This window comes from Terrapene carolina, unplaced genomic scaffold (genome assembly GCF_002925995.2).
Source record: "Terrapene carolina triunguis isolate 2854851 unplaced genomic scaffold, T_m_triunguis-2.0 Scaffold210, whole genome shotgun sequence".
Lineage (NCBI taxonomy): Eukaryota > Metazoa > Chordata > Testudines > Emydidae > Terrapene > Terrapene triunguis.
In genome coordinates, this window is record NW_020664561.1 from 44018160 (window position 1) to 44040262 (window position 22103).

At 40.4% G+C, this 22103-nt stretch overlaps 1 protein-coding gene across 1 annotated transcript in view; it reads right to left on the bottom strand.

The window, feature by feature from the left end:
- Nucleotides 1-477: 477 nt before the first annotated feature.
- Nucleotides 478-22103, bottom strand: part of LOC112114247 (prostaglandin F2-alpha receptor) — a 29723-nt gene continuing 8097 nt past the window's right edge. Inside the window, exon 3 of the mRNA XM_024210855.1 lies at nt 478-1320. Within this exon, the coding sequence (XP_024066623.1) occupies nt 1015-1320 (306 nt within the window). The 3' untranslated portion in view covers nt 478-1014. The remainder of the gene's footprint in view (nt 1321-22103) is intronic.

Here is a 22103-nt window from a genome sequence, read left to right on the forward strand (position 1 = left end):
GGGGGGGGGGGGGGGGGGGGGGGGGGGGGGGGGGGGGGGGGGAGAAGAGCCCAGGGCTGGGGTGGCAGGAGATGCGGGTGGGAGGCAAGCCCAGGGCTGGGGCAGCAGGGGGGTGCAGGTGGGGGCCAGAGCTGGGGCAGCAGGGGGTGTGGGCGGGGGAGAGTCCAGGGCTGGGGCAACACAAGGGTGCGGGGGGAGCCCAGGGCTGGGATGGGGGCGGCAAAAAACCTAGAGCTGGCTTTGTCCCTACCATTCACAGCAAGCTGCAGCATGAGGTTTCAGTTCCACACTCCTTCCCCCTCCCTTTCCTGTTAATTGCGGCTGAGGGAATGCTGGGAAATGTAGTTCTTTCCCTGCTCCAGGGCTGGCTCTATAGGCAGGGAGCTAACCAAGGAACTACAGCTCCCAGGCCCCCCTGTTGGTTCTTAGCTCCCATGCTGGATTCTTGTGCCCCTGCAAATTTGCCGCCCCAAGCAACTGCTTGCTTTGCTGGTGCCTAGAGCCGGCCTTGCTTCTGACCTTAAAAAGCTATGAAGACACTTAACTACCGAGGTGCCACTATATAACAAAAGATTCTCTATTACCAACCAACAAGTTATTCCCTCTCCTCACGTGTTCCTTGAGCCTAGTGTTGGTGACCATCTGTACTCATGACACCCAGCGTAACAGTTTCTGCCATTGTGCTCTGTAGTCAGTGGATGATTGTGTTTTTGCTGCTGCAGGCACGGTGATGTGGAGCTAACTCCACTCTGAAATCTGTCTTGTCTGATTAAACCCCATTTCTGAAAGACACTTCTTTCACCCAAAAATGTTTTGAAAGTGATCACAGTTACTCAAGTGCACATCTTGGAATAGCAATATCAAACTGGTAACCAATAAGACCAAACCACTCACAATCTGAAACAAATACCAAACCACTTACCCTCATATTACCACAAAGACTAACAAATTTGAAGATGTTCTCAGGGTATGGTCATTACACTCCCATTATTTCTTCATACGCCATGTTTGATTTTATTGCCCTGTCGAGCTGAGTGGCTGTTGATTTATTTGTTTGGAACTAACTGGTGACTCAGAAATTGCTGCAACCTTTAAAGAATTCTTGATGGAGCTGAGTTCCCACATATGCAAGTTCATGATGTGCATTCCACAGCATCTCCTAGCAATCTTGTAGAGGGTTTTCAGCACAGCTTTCCTTAGAAGAATGTATACCCAGGGATCTAATATTTGATTCCACGTTGCCATTCGGAGAACAACAAGTATTGTTTCACAGGTTTCCATTGAACGATCTGCATTTATTCCAATATTGGCCATTGTCACCTGGAAAACGGAATATTTTTAATTAAATATTAGAAAACCATTTTAAAACAGCATGCAAGTGACTGAAGTGATTATTTCAAATTACTCTCTCTAAGCATTATCTGATAATCCTCCCACAGATTAATGCTCAATAACAAAATAATGCTTTGTATGAATATAGCACATTTCAATCCAGAAAAATCCCAAAATGATCTTATAAACAATATCTATGTTTAATGGAGGTAATCAGAAAATTTCCAGCAGAGCACTGTTTCAATAAAATTTGCTAATTCGGCAAAAATCAGATCATTTTGCAAAGACAGCCCAATTTTGCTGAAGTTCCAACAGAACCCAGGCAAGGTTCAGTACCTTGCCTAGCTTTCTGCCAGTGAGGCCACCTGGCTTCTTGGCAACCCCCGCCCCCTCCACCCCCACCTCCCCGAGAACTGCCCTGGAACTCCATTCCCTTTTGCAGAGAATTTCAGAATTTCTGGTTTTCATTCCCAATTGGAATGGAACTAGATTTCAAACAACCAAAATCCTCTATGAAATAGAATTACCTTTCTCTGCACAGTTCTAATGGTTAGCTACTAAAATGCAACCACCCCTGCAATGGGGGCTGGCTGGCAGCCAGCTGCAAAATAGGGAGTAGTAGATATAGTGGCCAATGCTACCGAGGTAAATCTTTGGTCATACAAAATATGCCATGGGTTCTCTAGATGTAGATTTTCATTTATACGGCTATTGGCCATTTTCACTTGGGAAATTTTTACACATAGACCTAGCCTCTCACATTTTGAAAATATAAATCTGTCTAGAGAGCACAAGACCTTTGTTTTCTAAGGTTTCATGCACATTAAACTGCAATGGAATGCAACTAAACTACCTCAAAGACAAAGGGTTGAGCTGCCTCTGCCAAGATTCAAACCAGCGGATCCTAAGAGCCTATATATATTGCAAACCTGATGCTTAGGCCAATAATCCATCCCCTCTTGCTAACGAACACTCAGAGGATTTCATTCATTCTCAGAAGCACTGGGAGTAAATTACACCTGTATTCCAGCGTTACTGCTACTGCCTGCCCTTGTAGTTCCCTCACAGGAAGGCAGCTTTCATTTCCAGATGCCATTCAACAGGACCATTTCTGACAGGGGAAGCCTGGGAGAGACACAGATTCAATGCATCTGAAAGGCAGCGTGACCAGGCCCTCTCTTCATGGCTGGCCTCACCCACTTTCTGGGCTGCTGTGGGTAGCTTTGAGACACCATTCAATAAGCAAAGGCTAACAGAGTCTTGTGCCACTGAGACATCTGTCTCTCCATGTAGGCTTTCTGCCACCAGGGACTTGCAACCTGGGTTCCTCTGGCTGAGTGAGTCTGCTGGGGAATGTTAAATTGTCTCTTTAGATTAACAACATTAAAAGCATCAGACATTTTTAGTAGGAGTACAAGGTCCAAATTATATCAGACTCAAAAAGGATGCAGCACTATTGGGTACCAGTTCCAAAGCCCATAAAGTGAGTTAGAAAAGTAATTAGGAAACAAGATACTTTATAACTGACACTACGACTACATTGATCTATTAGGTGTTGTAAGGATAGGTCAGGCTGTTCAAGTGCTAGTCTGGCATTTGTACAAACAGGGAATATAAAAAAAGGAAAAGGAAAAAAAGAAGAGTGAGTGAGGAAAGAAAACTACTGTTGAAGAATCCAAATTGTTTATTTGACATTTTTAAAATAACCTGTTGTATTCCCGGCTCCTGAACTTGGTTTGCTGCAAATAGGTAGAGCACTGCATCTGACTACAAGTTGAAGGGTTCAACAGAGAAGAACTTGAACTGTGACTGCATCTATTTGTATGAATGTTTCTGTATGAGCATGTGAAAGAGAGACCTGGAGGACCCATAGAGACTGTCTGAAAAAAAGCTGGTAAGCTTGGCAGGAAGATGGCTGGGAATTGGTATGAAAGTGAGGAATGTCTGAGTGCCATGCCAGTATAAACAGCTTTAAGCCAGCTTCTCTGAACCTGCTTTCCACTCTACAGTCATTGGGCACATTCCTCTCTGACATCAACAGTCCATTGAAACTTGGAGGACTCTTATGGCTTCTGCATGGGATCTATTCTCATGAAAGCTTTTCATTTTATTTATTAGAAGCATAATTCTGCAAACTACACACACACACACACACACACACACCACTTACTCATTCCATAAAACTAGTCTACAGCAAAAGGAAGCACAAGAAAAAGTAGCAGAATTAGAGCTAAAACAATGGTATAAATAATTGAAAAAGCAGATATCATAAGTGTGTCTATTTTATTCACTATATGATTTTTAAATACAGATTTATATAGTTTTCAAACATACGTCGAGGTCTCTTATTTACATGTACTTTCTAAAAATCCATCTGTTATTGTTCAAATTTGGATTCTGCAATTTTAAGCAATCCAAATTAGAATTCTGTACATTTTGGGGAAAGGGATTGCATAGCTTTCCAAGAAACAGAATTTCTCTATTTTGATTTTTATTAAATCTGTGTATTATTTTTTTCTTCCACACACATAGTGAATTTTAGAATATTAATCTATAAAACTTCTATGATTCTTTTCCATTCTAGTGTTAATCACTTTTAAGGAGGATCAATTTTCCATTATTTATAGTGCTGAAATAGGGAAATAATATTTACTTTAATAGTGGATTTATTCCTTTGCATCATTTTAAGATCAGAAAAAGATATCTGAATTGGATATATAATTTTTATGGTTTACATTATTTGGTAAGGTGTAACTGCTAGGACAGTTAATCTACAAGTTTGGTCTGTGCAAAAAATGGACATATGCAAACCCCCAAATAAAAATTATGTATATACTCCACAAAGTGCTGAAAGCTTTGGAATCCTTACATAGAACATGTCGAGATAAAGAGATATCTAAACATTTTCATAACTATAAAACTTTGCTTAACAGCCATGTTATTTAAAATACTTTCTACATAGCGTTCCAGCTTATGTTCAGTGAATGAAAGAGAAAATAACATTTTCTGATTATTAGTCATATGTTTGGACTCTGATCCCACTTAAAAGTAGTATAAGAGAGGAATAACTCCATTGAAATCAATGGAGTAACACGGACATAAAACCAGTCAGATCAGAATCTAACCATGCAAGCATGCAAATTGCAAAGACTACCAAAGATTCTGGAAATCAGGTTCACAGAAACCAGCGATGGAAAATCCCTAGCAGGTAATTAAGTCTATTCTCTTACCAATACTAAATTATTCTACAATCTGTTTGGGGAGGAAGAAGAAAAAGACTCTGTTCTGACCTCTAAACACCTACATATAATGTTCTATAAGATACCCTCCCCTGTATGGGAGGATAAGTGTTAATAGTCTGTTCAGACACAATAATTCAGGATTCATTTTATTAACTGAACTGGGTGCCTAGACACTATTATGATAAGTACATGATAAATTAGATATGCTTTTGGTGCTTTGTCCAGTCTAGTTAGGGTGACCAGATAGCAAGTGTGAAAAATCGGGACGGGAGTGGGGGGTAGTAGGAGCCCATATAAAAAAAAGCCCCAAATATCAGGACTGTCCCTATAAAAATCGGGACATCTGGTCACCCTAAGTCTCGTTTTAAATGTGCCCAGTAACAGAGCTCCCATTACTTTCCTTGGAAGATTATTTCAATTTCATAGATCTCACCAAAAGGAAAGGATTTTTGATACTTAGCCTAAATTTTTCTTTTCTCTCTCAAAATATTTATTTTTTATTTGTATTACCATAGTGCCTCTTACTTTATCTCATTACTAGATAGTGGAAATTTGTATTTGCAAATAATTTGTACTATACAGTTGACAGACATAACATGTTAAATACCACAGCTATGCCCATTACTCCCTGATCATGTTAAATAATCCCTTCCCCTCCTTAGTAGTATTTGCACTAGACATGCACAAATGCATTTCCAAACCCACTAGAACTTTATCATTTCAGTATTAGGAAGAGAACTTGATTTGCTAATCAGTAAGCATCATGTACATTTATTACATGACGAGTTCATGATGATTTGTGGGGTTATCATAAGCAGAAACAGATTCCTTAAAGATAAATGTAACATTCCAATAATTCACTGCTTCAGACTTGGTTGTCTCACCTCCTCCAACCAGCAACCAAACCCAATGGAGACCTTTTCTTTCTTTTTTGACAAGTCCAAGATCCTCGGCCACGTACCCCGATTGAAGCTTGAGGATGGGGGGGAGGGGAAATCTTCCCAGCCTCTTTCTCCATTAGACCACTTCCAATTGTGCAGGCTATCCCCATACTTAACTATGGTTATCTCTGAAGAGGCACAATTGCCTACTAAATTCCACTGCTCTTTGAGAAGCAAGTTGTTTTCTCCCATCTTCTTTTATTGGGAAGCCAGCAGCGAAAGCCAATGCCACCTTCCAAATCCAAGTAAGGCCCTTCTGGTGGCTAGCCCATCCACAGTCTGAGCTAAGTGGGCCCAGGAAAACACTCCTTCTATACCTGCTATCCCAGCCTTTTAAGCACTATGAGGCAGCCATATTGCACTGGGCTAACGGAAGCAAACCATCCCCAAATCCTATCATAGGTGGCATTACTGTAAGTATTTCAGCCCCATAGTATTTAAACAGCCAGAGCAGCAAGCCTGGGAGAAGTGTGCCTCAGTCATGTTGTTGCTTCCTGCCCCAGAACAGCCTCTGTTATGGTGAGAGGCAGGGGGCCCCTTTGTTAGATCCTCAGAGAAAAGGTGCAGGAAGAGCCAGATAACCGGGGGAGGCCACTTGCATACTCATCCCCGATCCCTAACCTCAGAAAACAAAAGTAAGAAGGGAGAGCCCAGGTTCTGTTGGAGGAGGTTGGCACAGATGAACAACCCGAGAATTCCCTGCCCATGAAACTAAGAATATGTGGAACTAAGGAACTTAATACTGCAGAGCAAGGGGATAATCTACAGTGAGTAGCAGCGCCACCTCTTCTTCCTATGTTAGGTTTCACAAAACGCAGCCTCATTTTTCAACACCCAACATGCTTGGTGAAAAAAGTTTAAAACATTTCCCTCAACAGCTATAAATCCCCCCTCATTCCAACTTGACATCCTTCAGATCTCTGCAGAAGGTTAGTACCCCCATAGAGGCCTCCCCCAATGCAACTAAAATTAGAAGGTGCCAAGATTCCACATCACGCTCCAAATATAAATATCACATAACTTGTGTTTCACTTCCAGTTGGATCTCGATGGCATGAGAACAACTAATAGGCTAAATGGCACAGCAGCTAGTCGCTTTCCTGTTCCTATTTAGAGACCTACAAACCAACGAGTCAAAACAAAAAGCACATTTCACAGCTAGTTACCAAACAGGACATACTGTGTTACTGGCTTTTGTACATTAAGCCTAAACACTCCACACCCATCTCTCCCCCACTGCTCCCTCCTGTGCTGCAAGAAACTGCATAAAAGTAGGCCACCAAGAGGATGGGTCTAGAAAGCAGAGCTGGCGCTAGGCATAAGCAGACTAAGCAATTGCTTAGGGCCCAAGCAGGTCAAGGAAGCCCCCCTATTAATTATTAGCATATGTTGGGGGGGCACACAAAAATATTCCTGCTTAGGGCCCCCACTGGGCTAGCACCAGCACTGGCTTAGGATCCCACTTTCTATATGGAAATATAAGAATCTTATGGGTTGGAGCAACCTTTCCCCCCCAATAGATTGTTAGGCTCCATGGGTTTTGTATGTGCCCCTCAGTCCCCTTGAGGGGAGTCTTCATATACCTTACAGAGTTTGCAGAATTCTCTTCCCCCTCCCATAAGTTTCACCACAGACCAGTAGAAGATCCTATCTGTAGAAATACATGGTCTGACAAGCTTTAATATAGCTAAGAGAGTTGTGGCCGAATTACATATTATCATTAAATCACACACGGCGGTGACAATGTAGTGCTGCATATCTCCCCAAAAACTTGTGGGAAAATAATCAGTCTGCATTTTATTCCTGCAAAAAGTTATTTAAATATTTTACTCTTCCAGAAGTCTCAACAACTGACATTTATAAGAGGCCATGTACCGTACATAAAGCTGCAACAGTCAGTACAAGCTGCCTAGAAGATTCAATTTTTTAGCATTTTATCAACAATGGAATTTTAAAGAAGTCGTATACATCTTTTATCTACAATTTTATATTCCCTGAAACCTAGGAGTTATCAAAGAAGTGCTGACACCAACTTACCTATAGCACTGCTATAAAAGTGTCACAGCTTGTAAATGGAGAATGTAAGTTACTGTTGAGCCAAAACAGAGTCCATGCAATAATTACATTTTTATTTGATTTCTTATTTTATACTAGTCAATTAAAAAGCAAGGAGTTCCCAGAATAACATCACATGGTGCATGTACTTCTGCTGCCACTCAAATACACACACCTAGTTTTACACTGCAGTATTTACAACAATATTTGGTCTAAAGTTTCTATTTTTCCCTAATGATCTCTTCCTCCCTATTTTAAAAACTATGGGCCATATCCTCATCTGGTGTAGATGGGATGTGCTCTTTTACACTAACTGTGGATGTGGCCCTTGTAGTTAAATTAAAACCAAGTGTGTGGCTTTTCTATAGAGCTGTGGATAAGAAAGCTAACAGGAGAAAAGGAAATGTTGCACCTGTTTTATTGTTTGTTTGTTTTTAAAAAGTGAAAGTGAAGTCAGTAGAGCTATTTGTGTGAGTAAAGATTACTCACAGGAGTAAGGGCTGCAAGAACAAATCTTAACAAGTGAAAAATAAATGGCCTGATTCTCCTTTCTTTTCCATGGATGTAAATCAGGAATAATGCCATAAAGTTAACCGTATAACACTTGTACTAGAGCAGTGCTTCCCAAACTGGGGTTCGCGAACCCCTGTGGGTTTGCACATTACAGGGGGTTCGCCAGGAAAATTTCCTAATGGCGGCCAAAGGACCCCGGGCATGGGAGGCAGCAGGTAGGACCCGGCTGCAGGGCAGACAGCCCGAGCCCCATGGGGCGCTGAGCAGGCAGTCGAGCCCCGGTCAGTGGGGGGGCAGGTAGCCCAAGCCTGTGGCAGTTGGTGTCGGCAGCCCGAGCCCCAGCAGTCAGCGGGGGGTCAGCAGCCCAAGCCCCAAGGAGCGCGGCGCTGGGCAGTTGGAGCCGGGCAGCCCAAGCCCTGGCGGTCAGCGGGGACCAGCAACCCGAGCTCAGTGGAGTGCTAAGTGGGCAGCCTGAGCCCCGGTCAACAGGGTCCAGCAGCCCGAGCCCCACAGAGTGCGGAGCCGGCAACCCAGACCCCAGCACGGGGCCAGCAGTCTGAGCCCCATGGTGGACAGGGCAGCAGCTGGGACCCCAGGCATGCAGGTGGCAGCTCGGACCCCTGTCCTTGGCAGACAGGGGAAGTTGGGCGGCATGAAGGACAGCGTGAGCAGGGGCCGGGCTATACATGGGGGGTGGTCAAGGCTAATTTGTCCCTCGCAGGGCACCCCCCTAGGGACAGCCCTGGTGGCGGAAGAAAAGGTGTTTGCGCGCCATACCAGCCGGAACCACGTTGTGGCCAGTGTAGCAGCATTAAGGTGCCTCAGTAATTCAATACCAAGTCATTCTCTCTGGAGTGCTGTTTTGCTTCAATGAGACGTGAGTGACTCTTCTCATTTTCTAGTTTGTTGGTGGTTAGCATTTTTATTAGAACTGTGTTATTTTTATTAGAACTTTTGTAGACCAGTTCAATGGATAAGTGGCTGAAAAAGGAAAGTGTAAAGACGCAAGAATCAGCTAGTGTTTCCTCAAGTCCACACTATGGAAAATCTAAGTCTAATGATCATGATGGTCCTGGAGAGTCAATTACAAAGAAAAGAAAATATGACGATGATTATATAAAATATGGCTTTACATGCATTGGTCATCAAGAACGTCCAAAACCACTGTATGTAATTTGTGGTGATGTTCTAGAAAACTGCAGCCTCAAACCTTCTCTACTTCCGCGCCATTCAGAAACTAGGCATCCTGCACAACTCAACAAGCCTGTTGATTTTTTTCAAGAAAATTAGCTGAGAGGAAAAGGGACATTACCAGTTTTATATCCAAAGCAAGTTCTGATAATGAAAATGCACTTGAAGCGTCATACCGCGTGAACTACCGAGTAGCAAAAGCATCAGGAGCCCATACCATAGCAGAGAGCTCGATTGGTCCATGTATAAAAGACGTAGTTCATTGCATGCTCGGAGAAAAGGCTGCAAAAAGGACTAACATGGTACCTTTGTCAAATAATATAGAAACTACATAGAGTGAAAAATAGTTCATATTATGCTATACAGTTGGATGAATCAACTGATGTAGCTAATCTAGCTATTTTGCTACTGCTTATACATTATGTGAATGAAGGTATGGTTGAAGAAGGCTTGTTGTTTTGCCGACCACTGGAAGAACGTATAAGTGGAGAAGATATCTTCAATCTGACTAATGCATATTTTCAAGAAAAGAAAACAGATTGGTCTCGTTGCCTAGGCATTTGCACTGATGGGGCCACATCAATGACGGGGAAGTATACTGGATTTGTAGCTCGAACAAAAAAAGGTTGTATCAAAAGTCTCTCCGACTCACTGCAGTATCCATAGACAAGCCCTCTCAACAAAATGCATGCCTGAGGGACTGAAGGAAGTGCTGGACCATGCAGTGAAAATGGTGAATTTCATCAAATCATGGCCAACAAATTCCAGAATATTTCACATACTTTGTGAAGAAATGGGTAGTATACACAATTATCTGTTGACCCATACCGAAGTTATATGGCTCTCACGGGGCAAAATCCTTGTGTACTTGTTTGAGCTTAGAACGGAAATCCTAGGTTTTTTTTTTCCCCTCAACAGCCACCCTTTTCACCTTGCCAGCGGTATGGAAAATAATGTCTGGCTCCAGAGCCTAGCATATTTAGCAGATGTTTTCTCAAGAATTAATGACCTAAATTTATCTCTTCAGGCCTCAATGTAACAGTTTTCAATGTGCAAGAGCGAGTTGAATCCATGATAAAGAAGTTGCAGTTCTGGGAAAGTTGTTTGGAAAACAATCAAACTGAGTGTTTCAGTAATCTTCATGACTTCCTGGCAGAACATAAACTTCAGTTGGATCAGTGCACTAAAACCAATATACCTGCACACCTAAAAAGGACTTTGCACAACTTTCAGGGAATACTTTCCAGCTATGTCAGGCAATGATGACTGGATTCACAACCCTTTTGATGATACCACTTTCTCAATGCAGATATTGAACACTGAGGAAAAAAAGAAATTGATTGAGATCTCCTGTGATTGCAAACTGAAAAGGAGTTTCAGAAATCTGTCATTGATCAACTTTTGGCTGAGTTTAAGAAACAAGTACCCCCTTCTGGCAGAAAAAACTACTACAGTTTTATCATCATTTTCAACAACATACTGGTGCGAGAAAGCGTTTTCCTCATATGCACATCTGAAAACCAAATACAGAAACAGACTTGATGCCAAACTAGACCTGAGACTTTATCTTTCTCCAGTGGTTCTGGACTTCCAAGAGCTATGCAGAGCAAAGCAAGCGCATCCAGCACACTGAGGAAATTTAAACTTAAATCCCTGGAAATACTCATTTTTAGGAGGAGGTTCATGAGATTTCACAATTTAGTGAAAGGGGTTCACAGGTTGTTAAAGTTTGGGAACCACTGTACTAGAGGCAAATGAGATGCAAAGGGGCAGATTCTCAGCTGGTATAAACTAGCATAAATCTGTCTGACGGTATACCAAATCTACTCCAGGTAGGAGTCTGGCCCAATGTGTACATTCAAGTCCATGTCCGTTTGCTGCTAATACGTACTCACCTACATACATCAATTCACTGATTATCCTTCTGAACACAGTTACCTTGAGAGAGCAGTCACGCACTATGTAGGTGTGAAGGATGCTATCCTGGGAAAATATATGGTGAAGAGAAGTGCAAAGTCCTAGATAGCTGGTGCTACCAATTAGGAAAATCAAATATCCAAAGTTCAGAAAAGATTCTGGTGTCCAGGTTTGGCTGAGGATAACCAGACTACGGAGGTCTTATGGTTAACGCAACTTGGCTGGAGATCTGGGTTCCATTCCTGGCCCTGCCATGGCCTTCCTGTGTCACTTTGGATAATTCATTTAATCTCTGAGCCTCAGTTTTCCCCATCTGTAAAACAGAGTTCAACATAACTCACAGGAGTATTGTGAAGCTAAAATCATTAATGTTTGTGAGGTGCTCAGATACAGCAGTGTGGTGAGAAATGCCAGAGGAAAAGCCTACAGCTATATTAATAGATTTCCAATCAAATAATGAAAGGTCACTTTTATTATTAGTGAGTCAGTTGACACATTCAAAAGTCTTAGGACAGAGAATACTGCTGTATGCACATACCACTGTTCAAGTATCACATTTGTATAGTTTCTCAACTCAGATCAGAGAATTAGAGGTGGTGTCACTGATCATCCTGTAAAGTTCATGGGACAGGACAGATTCTGATCTCACACAGATGTTATACTGTTGTAATGTCAAAGAAATTATTCCAGCTTTACATCACCATAATTTTGATTAAAATAAGGCTCCGTGGTAATTTGCTGTCTGACAATCCAGCTACTTCTGACCTAGAGGTGTAAGCAGTTCTTGGTGCAGTTGTTGAGTTGGCCAGCACAACCCTCGGCCCACGCCGCTTCCCACAGCCCCCATTGGCCTGGAACAGCCAGTGGGAGCTGCAATTGGCTGAAACTGCCGACGCACGTGCGGACGCTGCAGGTAAACAAACCATCCTGGCCCACCAGCGGATTTCCCTGACAGGCCGCATGCCAAAGGTTGCCAATCCCTGGTCTAGGACCTATACATGAGTACCAAACTGTGCCCAGCAAGAGACCACAAGAAGGAAGCTGTCAACCCCAATCTTGGCTCTTTTGAAAACCAATGATGGGCCACTCCTGGAGCATTCCATAATGGGGCACAAATATGTCTTCTGCATGTTATCCCCTTGTACACCCCGGAAATGGCTAGCTAGCACACTAATGGCTAGTAAGCACAGGGCAGTGGCTAGCCACTTGAGTACAAACCCACCTTGACCCTGTAGGTACGTACTCGAGGCAGCTAGCCTGTGCCACCACTTGCTGCTGCCTGTGCTTCCATGGCTACACTACTCAATGAGAACTAGCAAGAGTAGGTTCATGCAAGCTGGGACTCACACCCCTAGTTACAAGTGTAGATGTAGCCTTAGTGCACGGCAAGCTAGTGCAGGGTAGATTTACACCATGCCATGCCACAAACTACATGTTTGTGTAGACAAGCCCAGAATCAGTTACAGTCTCAATGGTCTTGGGTTATTTGAGTGGAAAGCTAAGAAATTTTGGAGCTGAAAATAGTAGATAGCTCCACATACAATGCAAAGGCACATAGTGCCTAAAAAGATGCCAGCTAAAGAAACTGCCCTTGTAAGGCTGTTTGTAAGGTATGAAGAATGAGGTTGTTATGTGTAGTATTTTTTATAAATATCATATGCTCCTTAGGTTTCAAGTCTATTATTTGTGTCTATATTATGTAAGAATTCAATATAGGGCTGAATTCCGTAAGTTTTCCTTGCTCCTACTGACTTAAAGGATGCCACAAAAATCAGACCCATGCTCAGAAGGAGCATACAAAGAGGGAGAAAAAAGATCATAATTACATAATGAAGGCCTTTTCCCCTCCCTGTCCTCTAGAGTGCAAAAACACTGTATGCATTGATGTGGGGCCCAATCTTGCAAGCCCTTGATGCACAGGTCTCACAAGGACTTCAAGCAGTCAACTGATTTGTGAACCAGTGAAACCCACTGTTCACTGTGTTGTACATCCCCATTTAATGACTAGTCCACAGAGTTAATGTGTTGGCTGCCTGCTAGAAGAATTATTCCCTTAGCTCAAAAGGCAGGCTGCTGCTTTTAGCTCTGGCAATCATGGGTTTGATCTCTGGTTGTAACCCATAGTGGTGGTCATTAGAAAGACAAAAACAACGAGGAGTCCGGTGGCACCTTAAAGACTAACAGATTTATTTGGGCATAAGCTTTCGTGGGTAAAAACCTCACTTCTTCGACAGAAATGGACATTTATTCATAGTTATTTGTTTATAGTACATGTGTCTTGTAGGGTTGAGAAAACAAAGATATATTTTAAACACTAGGGGCCCAATCCTCATGTATATTCATTTAAGCCAGTGGATCGATGGCAATTTAGAACATCTACAGATCTGGGCCTAAGCAAAAGTGAATGTGACTTTTTTTAGTGTTGTAAAATATTCTCAAAGCTCTATAAAAAAAACTGGCTCACTTTTATACAAATAGCTTTACAGAAGTGTTTGTTAAAGGCTGTGCACTGAAACAGCAGGGAGAGTGAATCGCTATTACATTTACTTAGTTGGAAGAAATAAATTACAACTAAATAAGTTTTATTTTTTAACTGTTGACAAACAAATTAATCACACTATAAATCCTAATAAGGATGGTCATGAAACTTATCTTTTATTATTAAAGAGAGAAGAGGAAAAAAGATCTAATCTTCATTTAAGGATGATTTATTTTTCTCCCCCCCCCCCCCCCCAGGCTTCAGAGCTTGAGCTCCAGCCCAAATCAAAACTTCAAAGCACTATCTGCACAGCTATTTTTAGAGCACAAATGGGAGCCCTGTTAGCCTGAGTCTGTTGACCAATGCTGGAAGGCTCACTTCCTCAGGCTGTGTAGACATAGCCAGAGAGCAAAGACAGTCTCTGCCCCAGAGAGCTTACAAGATAAGTAACTGGCTGCACTTCAACAGTGAGTGAATACTGTTATGTAAATATATGATGTCATTATTAAAGTAGTTTAAAAGAGTGTTAAAAGCTGGAGAAGAATCTGCAATAAGTAAGTTTCATAGCTAGCACTTGGTTTCCTATCACTATGATATTCAGCAAGCAGAAACACAGAGGTAGATGAGAGAAGTTAGCTAGAGCAAAGTGAGAAGCCAAGAAGAGGATTTAAATGACGATCTCTTTCAAATATGAGCTGATCCTGCAGTACTGTTTGACATAGCTTTAATGGCTGTTTAAAGAAGGAAATAACTAATCTATAATCATCTGTGTGGGGGGGGGGGGGAGAATCAGGATTTCACATTAATACCAAAATTAAATATCCATAATGATACTTTGGACAGCTTGGAGTATCGATATTACAGAAATGGTATAAGACATGAATTTATCAGATTAAAACTGGCCAATATGGAAGAATCGCTGGAAATGTTCCATGTGAACTTATTTTGGCAAAGAAGGTTTAGGTCACATATTTACCATTTAAAGAATTTATCAACCCACAGGACAAAGATCCAATCTCAGTCTAGGCAGCTATCCAAAACTGATTATTCAGTATATGATTTTTCAAGCAAAAAAGACCTGAGTACACAACTATCTTAGCCAAAGAACATAATCAATTCTACAGTAACTGAGCCCAAATTGGAATGCTTCCTATTTTGGATCAAGTAGCAAATTAAAAGTCTTTAATGAAATGAGCAGGTCTTGAAAAGTTTACTAACTGCAGGCATGCAAGTCAGAGATAGATATTAAATCTGGGTGGAGAACAGAAAGACTCTTTTGTGGAGGATTTCAAGATTTTGTAGTTTGCTTTCATTCTGATTCAGAATAAAACCCAAACTCTCCAGGAAAGAATTTCCGGAAAAAAAAATGTTTTGAAACATTTTGTTTTGACAAAAATGAAAAACACTTCAATTTCAGTTAATTTTTATTTTATAATACCACCAAATTTAAAAATCAAACCAAAACATCATTTTGAAAGGGAAAAAAATCAACACATTTTGTTCCAAAAATGGCAAAAATGGGCTGTTTTAACATAGGAAAGAATTCTTTCCTTTCTCCTACCCTGCCTTTCCCAAAATAAAATTTTGTTAAAATCATTGTTATTTTGCAAAGCATTTCCATTTTGATGGAACTGCATTTTCCAAATGAAAACTGTTCCACTGAAGTTTTTTCAACTGGTTCTAGTAAATATGAACAATGAGGGTGAGACCGAGAAGTAATGCTCTGGCAAAACCCATTCCCATGCCAGCTGCTGGTAAGTGAGCGTGATGTCACTATTTTAGGGCTCTGTCTTAAATATTAGTCTCAGTCTGGTAAGTACTGTATCTGATAAAACCAAAAGCTCCTCTCCCCTTCCAGAGCCACGTGGCTGCTGCAAGAGAAGAGATTCTCTACTATTCTACTAGACCCTTTTTACTACTGTGATGACGGTCTTCATCTGGCTTTCTTCTCCTCCCAACCTCCTGAGTGTTATACTGCCAAATCTGGAGAAAAACAATTTCTAAATAGTCTATGAGTAAACTATACCATGACTACTTTTAGAAAGCATTCAAAGATACCTCGTTTGAAAACTGACATGAACTCTACATAAACTCACATAAATAAGTTGAAAATATTTCTCCTCCTCTGTATACCATGGCTAGTCTAATCTCTGCAATCCAGATCAGTCCCATACAGCAAATTATTGCTCTGAAAGGCTGAGGCCAACTGGAATTTAACCAAACTTGAGAAAAAACAGATCACTTATGAAGACAGACAACATTTGTGAAAATCCAGCATTACCCTAGGTATATATATATATATATATATATATATATATAAAATAGAGCATAAACCCATGATTTAATTCTACACAGTGCAAAAAATATACCGCTATTTATAGTCAATTCTATGTAATGTGTTGCTATGACTGAGAAAGATATGATATAGTTATGGTTCCACCACAGATATATTTTATTTTATTCAAAGAAACTATATTTCTGAGGGTAGGGTGGGAAATCATTAAATTAAAGGCTGTATCAGTCCCGAAAGTGGCATAAATTAGTGTAACTCCAGTAAAATCAATGGAGCTATGCAGATTTACATGAGCTTAGGATCTGCCCAATGGTTCACATAGCTACCTCTCTCTAAATAAAGCATTGTAAATTCGTTTTATACTTGTGTGCAAGCATCAGGAAATTCAAAGCTCTGATTCCCACAGCAACAATAATTATTTAAGTATGGTACTATATGAGGTTTGTAAGTATATGTGGTACCAGGGTTTAATTGTGGCTGCTACAGAAATCAGAGCTTCGAATTTCCTGATGTTAGTTTGTAAATTGAAACAAGCAAACTTGATATAAATTTACCAGAGATTCCTCCAAACAAACCCAAAACAAAAATTCTTTCTATACAACAATTCCTTTGTACTGACAATAAGCAGCTGAAATTTCAGCCAAAACAGCCAATTTCCCCCCCCCGAAATTTATAAACACCTAAAAACACGGGCTCATAAAAAGGTTCATAGCAATGTTCCAATAATAAAACCATTTAGTACATTAGCAGTTCATTCAGAGGAAATCAAACAGGAATGATAACTGAATTCTCCCTATGTTAAAGGACATACTCTAAAAGCTGTCTGACCATCCAGAGCCCACCAGATCAGGAAGAATGAGGCTGTTTCTCCCAATGAAGCTTGCAAGCCTGATCAACGCACAACAGAAGATTTATTTTTCCATAAGGACTCAGAAAAGACTGTTTTCAGTCTCAGATCCTCCTACTTGGGCTAAATAGCAGGTCTGAAGAAGAAATAATCTCTAGAGGATAGTAATCTTTATAATATTGATTCTAGGAGTAAAGATAATGAGCCAGATCCTGCAGACCTTTTCCAGGCAAAAACCTCTCTTTTCTTTCCCCTATAAAATTAGTTCACTTCTTTTAGATGAGGTGAAAGAAGTAAGCTCTTGAAATGGGCTTGAATTGGGACCATGTGCTGGATTTGCGAGAGTAATGGCTATTTCTTTTTAAGCTTGTGCACCAGGTCAGCATTTTCCTTGGATGGGTCAGCCTGCTGCAGAGCCAGGTTGTAGTGTTAGCAAGGTCTAGCACTAAATTTATCATCTTTTTCCTATCAAGACATTTTGTCTTTTTCTTTCTCTTTGCAGCAGAAAAAAGAACCATGTATATCAACCTACTAGTTTTCAAACATCTCAAACTAACAAAAGTAAGGATAAAAAAAAGTGGAATAGTTTCAACCAGTTCTATTTTAAACTCTCGAATTTGCTGAACAGAAATACTAAGGGCGCTATTTATGGCACTGTTTTTTTATGTAGTAGCAACTTTTAAATAGCTGCTTGGCCAGATGAGTGAAGAGATTTAACATTACCACCAGCGATCTTCAGAAACATATTTGTACTAATTCAAGGACTAATTTATCCTTGTTCAAATAAAAAGTTAATTCTTTTTCATTGGGCTGCAGCATCCTCCAGAAAGTTAGCCTGAAGCTCATGAAATAAACACTGATATCCCTTCTTTATGAAATTTTCCATTCGGAAATACTTGCCCTCTCAAATGTATGATTCAGCTACCAAAAAACTGCCAGAGACCATAAGAGAGAATCTACTGTACTTTAAAGCTATTTTATTTTGTCAGGAAATAAAAGGAGATTCAGCATTTTTTTTTTTTTTTGAGATAAACTGCAGAAAGAAAGCAATGAGCAGATATAAATGTGATGAGATTTCATACACCTCAGAGTAAGGAAATATGGAGATTTAATCAGCCAAGACACAAAAGTGTGATATAGAAAGCAGTAATGCAGAGACAGACTTCAGGGTTAGCATGAGAAATACATTGGATATAAACTTGCAGGGTAATACCACTGTATTAAAACACATATGTACACACACGTACTAAAGTGATATGTATAGAAGTTCTTGTAAAACAAAGGCAGTAAGAATGCTTTCCTCTATACTAGTAATAATTAAGGGCCAGATCCTCAGCTGATGTTAAGCAGTGAGCACCACTGACCTCCAAGAACCTTTGCCGATTTACATCAGCTGAGAATCTGGCCCCAGTGATGGAATTCTACATGCAGCAGCCCAGAACAGAGGCAGCAAATTGTACTCCAACCATACAACCTCCTTCACTAACATGCCCTTCCCTTCTCACCTCAGAACAAGAGGCACAAGGGCATGTAGAAGAGCCATTTTGCCAGCTGTACTCTACCCAAGGAACTTTCCCTACATGTGCTATTCCCAAGGTGGCCAGTTCCAGGCAGTTTAGGGGCCCTTTAAACTAGCTAAACTGTGGGGGGGAAGAGGGGAAAGGAGCTAACTGGAATTGGGACGCCGGACTGAAACCCAGCTCCCTATTGTAACTACTGCACCACTCTTGCATTTCAATAAAGATAATAAAAGAACAATGAAGAGTTAGAGTAAGTTCAGAGAACTGCAATTAAAATAAATGGAAAAGATGTTTCTCCATAGCTGGAATGTGATCCTGTACAAAAATTTAATCTCAGACCCATCCCATGTGGAATTACAGGAAGTACATTTTACTCCTCCAAATAGCAAAATATTGAGAAATGCAATTATCTCTTCGGCCACAGAGAATTTATGTGACAAAGTCAGAATCTCTTCAGATGAATGTAGCTCCAAAAACAAGCAGTTTAAGAAATAGGCTAGGCAGCATGTCACTGTCAAAAGAGCAGCTCTGTGTAACAGCATATATTGTCATTGACATGCATGCCACAAAATGCTGCAATCCCTTCTGCTTTCTTTGGGAATCCAACCTCTTGGGGCCAAATCATGCTGACCTTACTCATAAAAAAAAATTCCCCATTTGCTTTGATGAATAAGGATGAGCAGGAATTGCCCTTTGGCAACACAAAACATGACTTGACACAATCTGGTTCAGCACCGAAGTTGTGTGTTAACATTTTTGGAAAATATTATCATGAAACAGTCTTTCAGATTATCAGGCAATCCACAACAAGCATAGAGTCATTGGGACCATTCATCCCACACATGGGTCATGCCCATACAGGGAACAGTAAAATATGTGAGTTTCCTCTTCTGGAGTTTCCTATGAATTCTCCCATCATGATGAAAGAGGAATGGACTAAGCAGGGTGTTCAGTTCCCCCAAACTGGCAGATCCCCCAAGAGCTGCATTACTCTAAGGGAGACCATGGAAACTGTGCTCTACACTGCGTCTGCACTCTCTCCTGCTCCCTTGCAGCAAGGCTCCCGCATGAGGGCAGAAAGCACATCCTCACAGCCCTGCACATCAGTGACCTGCTCATTTCTGGCTGGGAAGCATAAGAAAGTCACTGTCTCAATGTATGTTAGGTAAGAGTCATGGGTATTTTTATTATTATGCACATATTTGTACTTCACGTGCCCCTAGAGGCTCCAACCAAGATTGAGATCCATTGTCCTAGATGTTGTACTTACACACAGAAACAGACAGTCCCTGCCCAAAGAGCTTGCCATCTAAACAGAATACTTTGGCACAGAAGAAAGACTTAATACTTTTACATATATGATTTAAATACTAACTACAAAGAGAAAAAAAGTTATATTGCATTTAAATATTTAACAGTGGGTATAAATCAATGGATAGATGTGCAATATTTGGGAACATTGATTTTATAATGAAAACTGAGTATCTTCATTTAGAAAGTAGGTGCCATTCAGTATTACAGATATTACTGAACCAGAGGAGAAAGTTACACATAGCAGTGTGCACATAGCAGTTAACAATAACAAACTCGATTAGAAACTAAAAACAAGATGTGCAATTCTACGGAGGTCACTCATGCCCTTGTATTTGTAATCCTTATCCCCCACCACCTTTACCTCCATCATTTTGCCTTCCCAGACTTTGTCACACCTCAACCTAACTCATGTCAGCACAACTCCCACTCACATCAAGCTCTCTAGTGTACTAGTTCTTCAAGATAGAGAGTAGAACCCCAGTCCATTGACTTCAATGAGAAAGACTACCATTACCTTTTCTTTAATATGAAATGTAGCATACTTTTGGCTACTCAAGGAATGAACAGCAAATAATAATTAATGATAAATGGATGGAAAGCCCATTTGGAAAGCTAGGACTATATTTTAGACACTTGCTTATTTAAAAGGTATTTTTACTTGAAATATCAGTAAGGATCCCCTATACTGGTGGATAAGCGTGATACAAATATTAATTTAATATTTTGGTAAATAATATGTCTGATTTGATGCCTTATCTTATTCATTCAGGTGCATATTATATTATATAATCTAAAACAAATCATTTATACAAAATCTTTTGGGGCTGTCAAATGGGAATTTGTAGATGGCGAAAATCTGTCTGATCTATTTACAAACCCCATTTGTCAAAAGTGTTTAGGAGAAGGTCAAAAATATTTGACTATTTGGCTTTCAAATACAGGACAAGGAACTGAGAAAGTGATGTGCACCAGGCAACACAAATTTAGAAGGGATGGAGTCTGGATAAATGGATTTTATTATCTACTGTATATACATATATGCATGATGCTTGTGCTCTGATTTATGAAAGCAAAACTCCACCAATGGACTAATAAAATGATATGTGCTCCATCATAGCTATTCAATTCCATTCAAAGAACGGGTGGGTAGCAGAACAGCCCAGACTAGCCCAACACATACGCATGCACATAACTGAAGCCAAAATTTGAGCTTAGATGGAAAACACAGAATTAAGAACCCAATCCTACCAAGTGCTGAGTGCCCTCAACTCCTGCTGAAGTTAACTAAAATTATGCCTGTTTTGACCAGAAAAAAGTAACTATATATTCAGTTCGAAATTAGTTTATCTGTTTACGCTTGAATAAGGCTAAGAGAACATTCACTCTATTATATTATTCAGTTCAATGCTGAAAGTGTCTTTCGTATTCATATTCTCATTTATCCCAGATGATTTTCTTTGCCCGACTGAATATTCTTTGGAATCATCCCTAAAATGCCCCTTCAGCTCAGTACTACGAGAAATAATACTTACTGCTGAATTCTGGATATGCTCCAGTCTCATGTTGCAGATGTCTCCAGTTTATAACAACACGTTCTTGACGATACTTTATTTTCACTACCTATGTATGCTCCACTACGCTCTAATAAAATGCAGTAGTACTGTATGTACCTTATAATGATGTGTTTATCTTCTCTGAACTGAATAATTTTTAAAATAAAACAAAAATGCATAAGTGCTGACAGTTTAGGAAATTAACTTTTATATCCTCAGTAGAATCAAAATAGTTAAAGACAGTAAATCCCCAATCCTGCAAAGACTTACAAATGTGCTTAACTTTATGAACAGCCACATAGAAGTCACTCTAGGGCCAGGGCCTAGACCATCAAGTCCATTCCTCTGCAAGAACATGGCTTAATCCCACAATAGAAGACATCAGGTTGTTAAAAAAATGTTTATGCTGAAGTTTAGCCAAAAATGGCAATTTAATACACCCTTAAGTACGCATTTTACTAGCAATCTGGGAATTGCAACAATCTTTGGGTTAAAGGACTAGTCTTTCACCTCAACACTTGCGTTTCTAAATCAAATGTGAAAGTGAGTTTGTGATTTTATTCTCATCCCCAAAGAACATTTGTCCACCCTGCAAAAGCCAGCACAATATTTGATGACAATCTGGCAAGCCTGGACTTGAGACATCCAGAGCTAGAATTTCAGGAGTGCTGAACATGCACAATGCGGTACACTGGCAGAGCTGTGAGGAAGATTTCGATAGTACCTGCCAGTACTACCCAACTCTGACCAGAGCTGTCACAGGAACATATTTATATAAATTTTCAATTACAAAAATTAAGAATTAAGTCATTTGTCAGTATAAATCACAAACAGAAGAGAGATCTAAACAGCAGGATTCGGAGTAAAGCTTATCAAGATAACAGTAATTCATATTTAACTACCATCT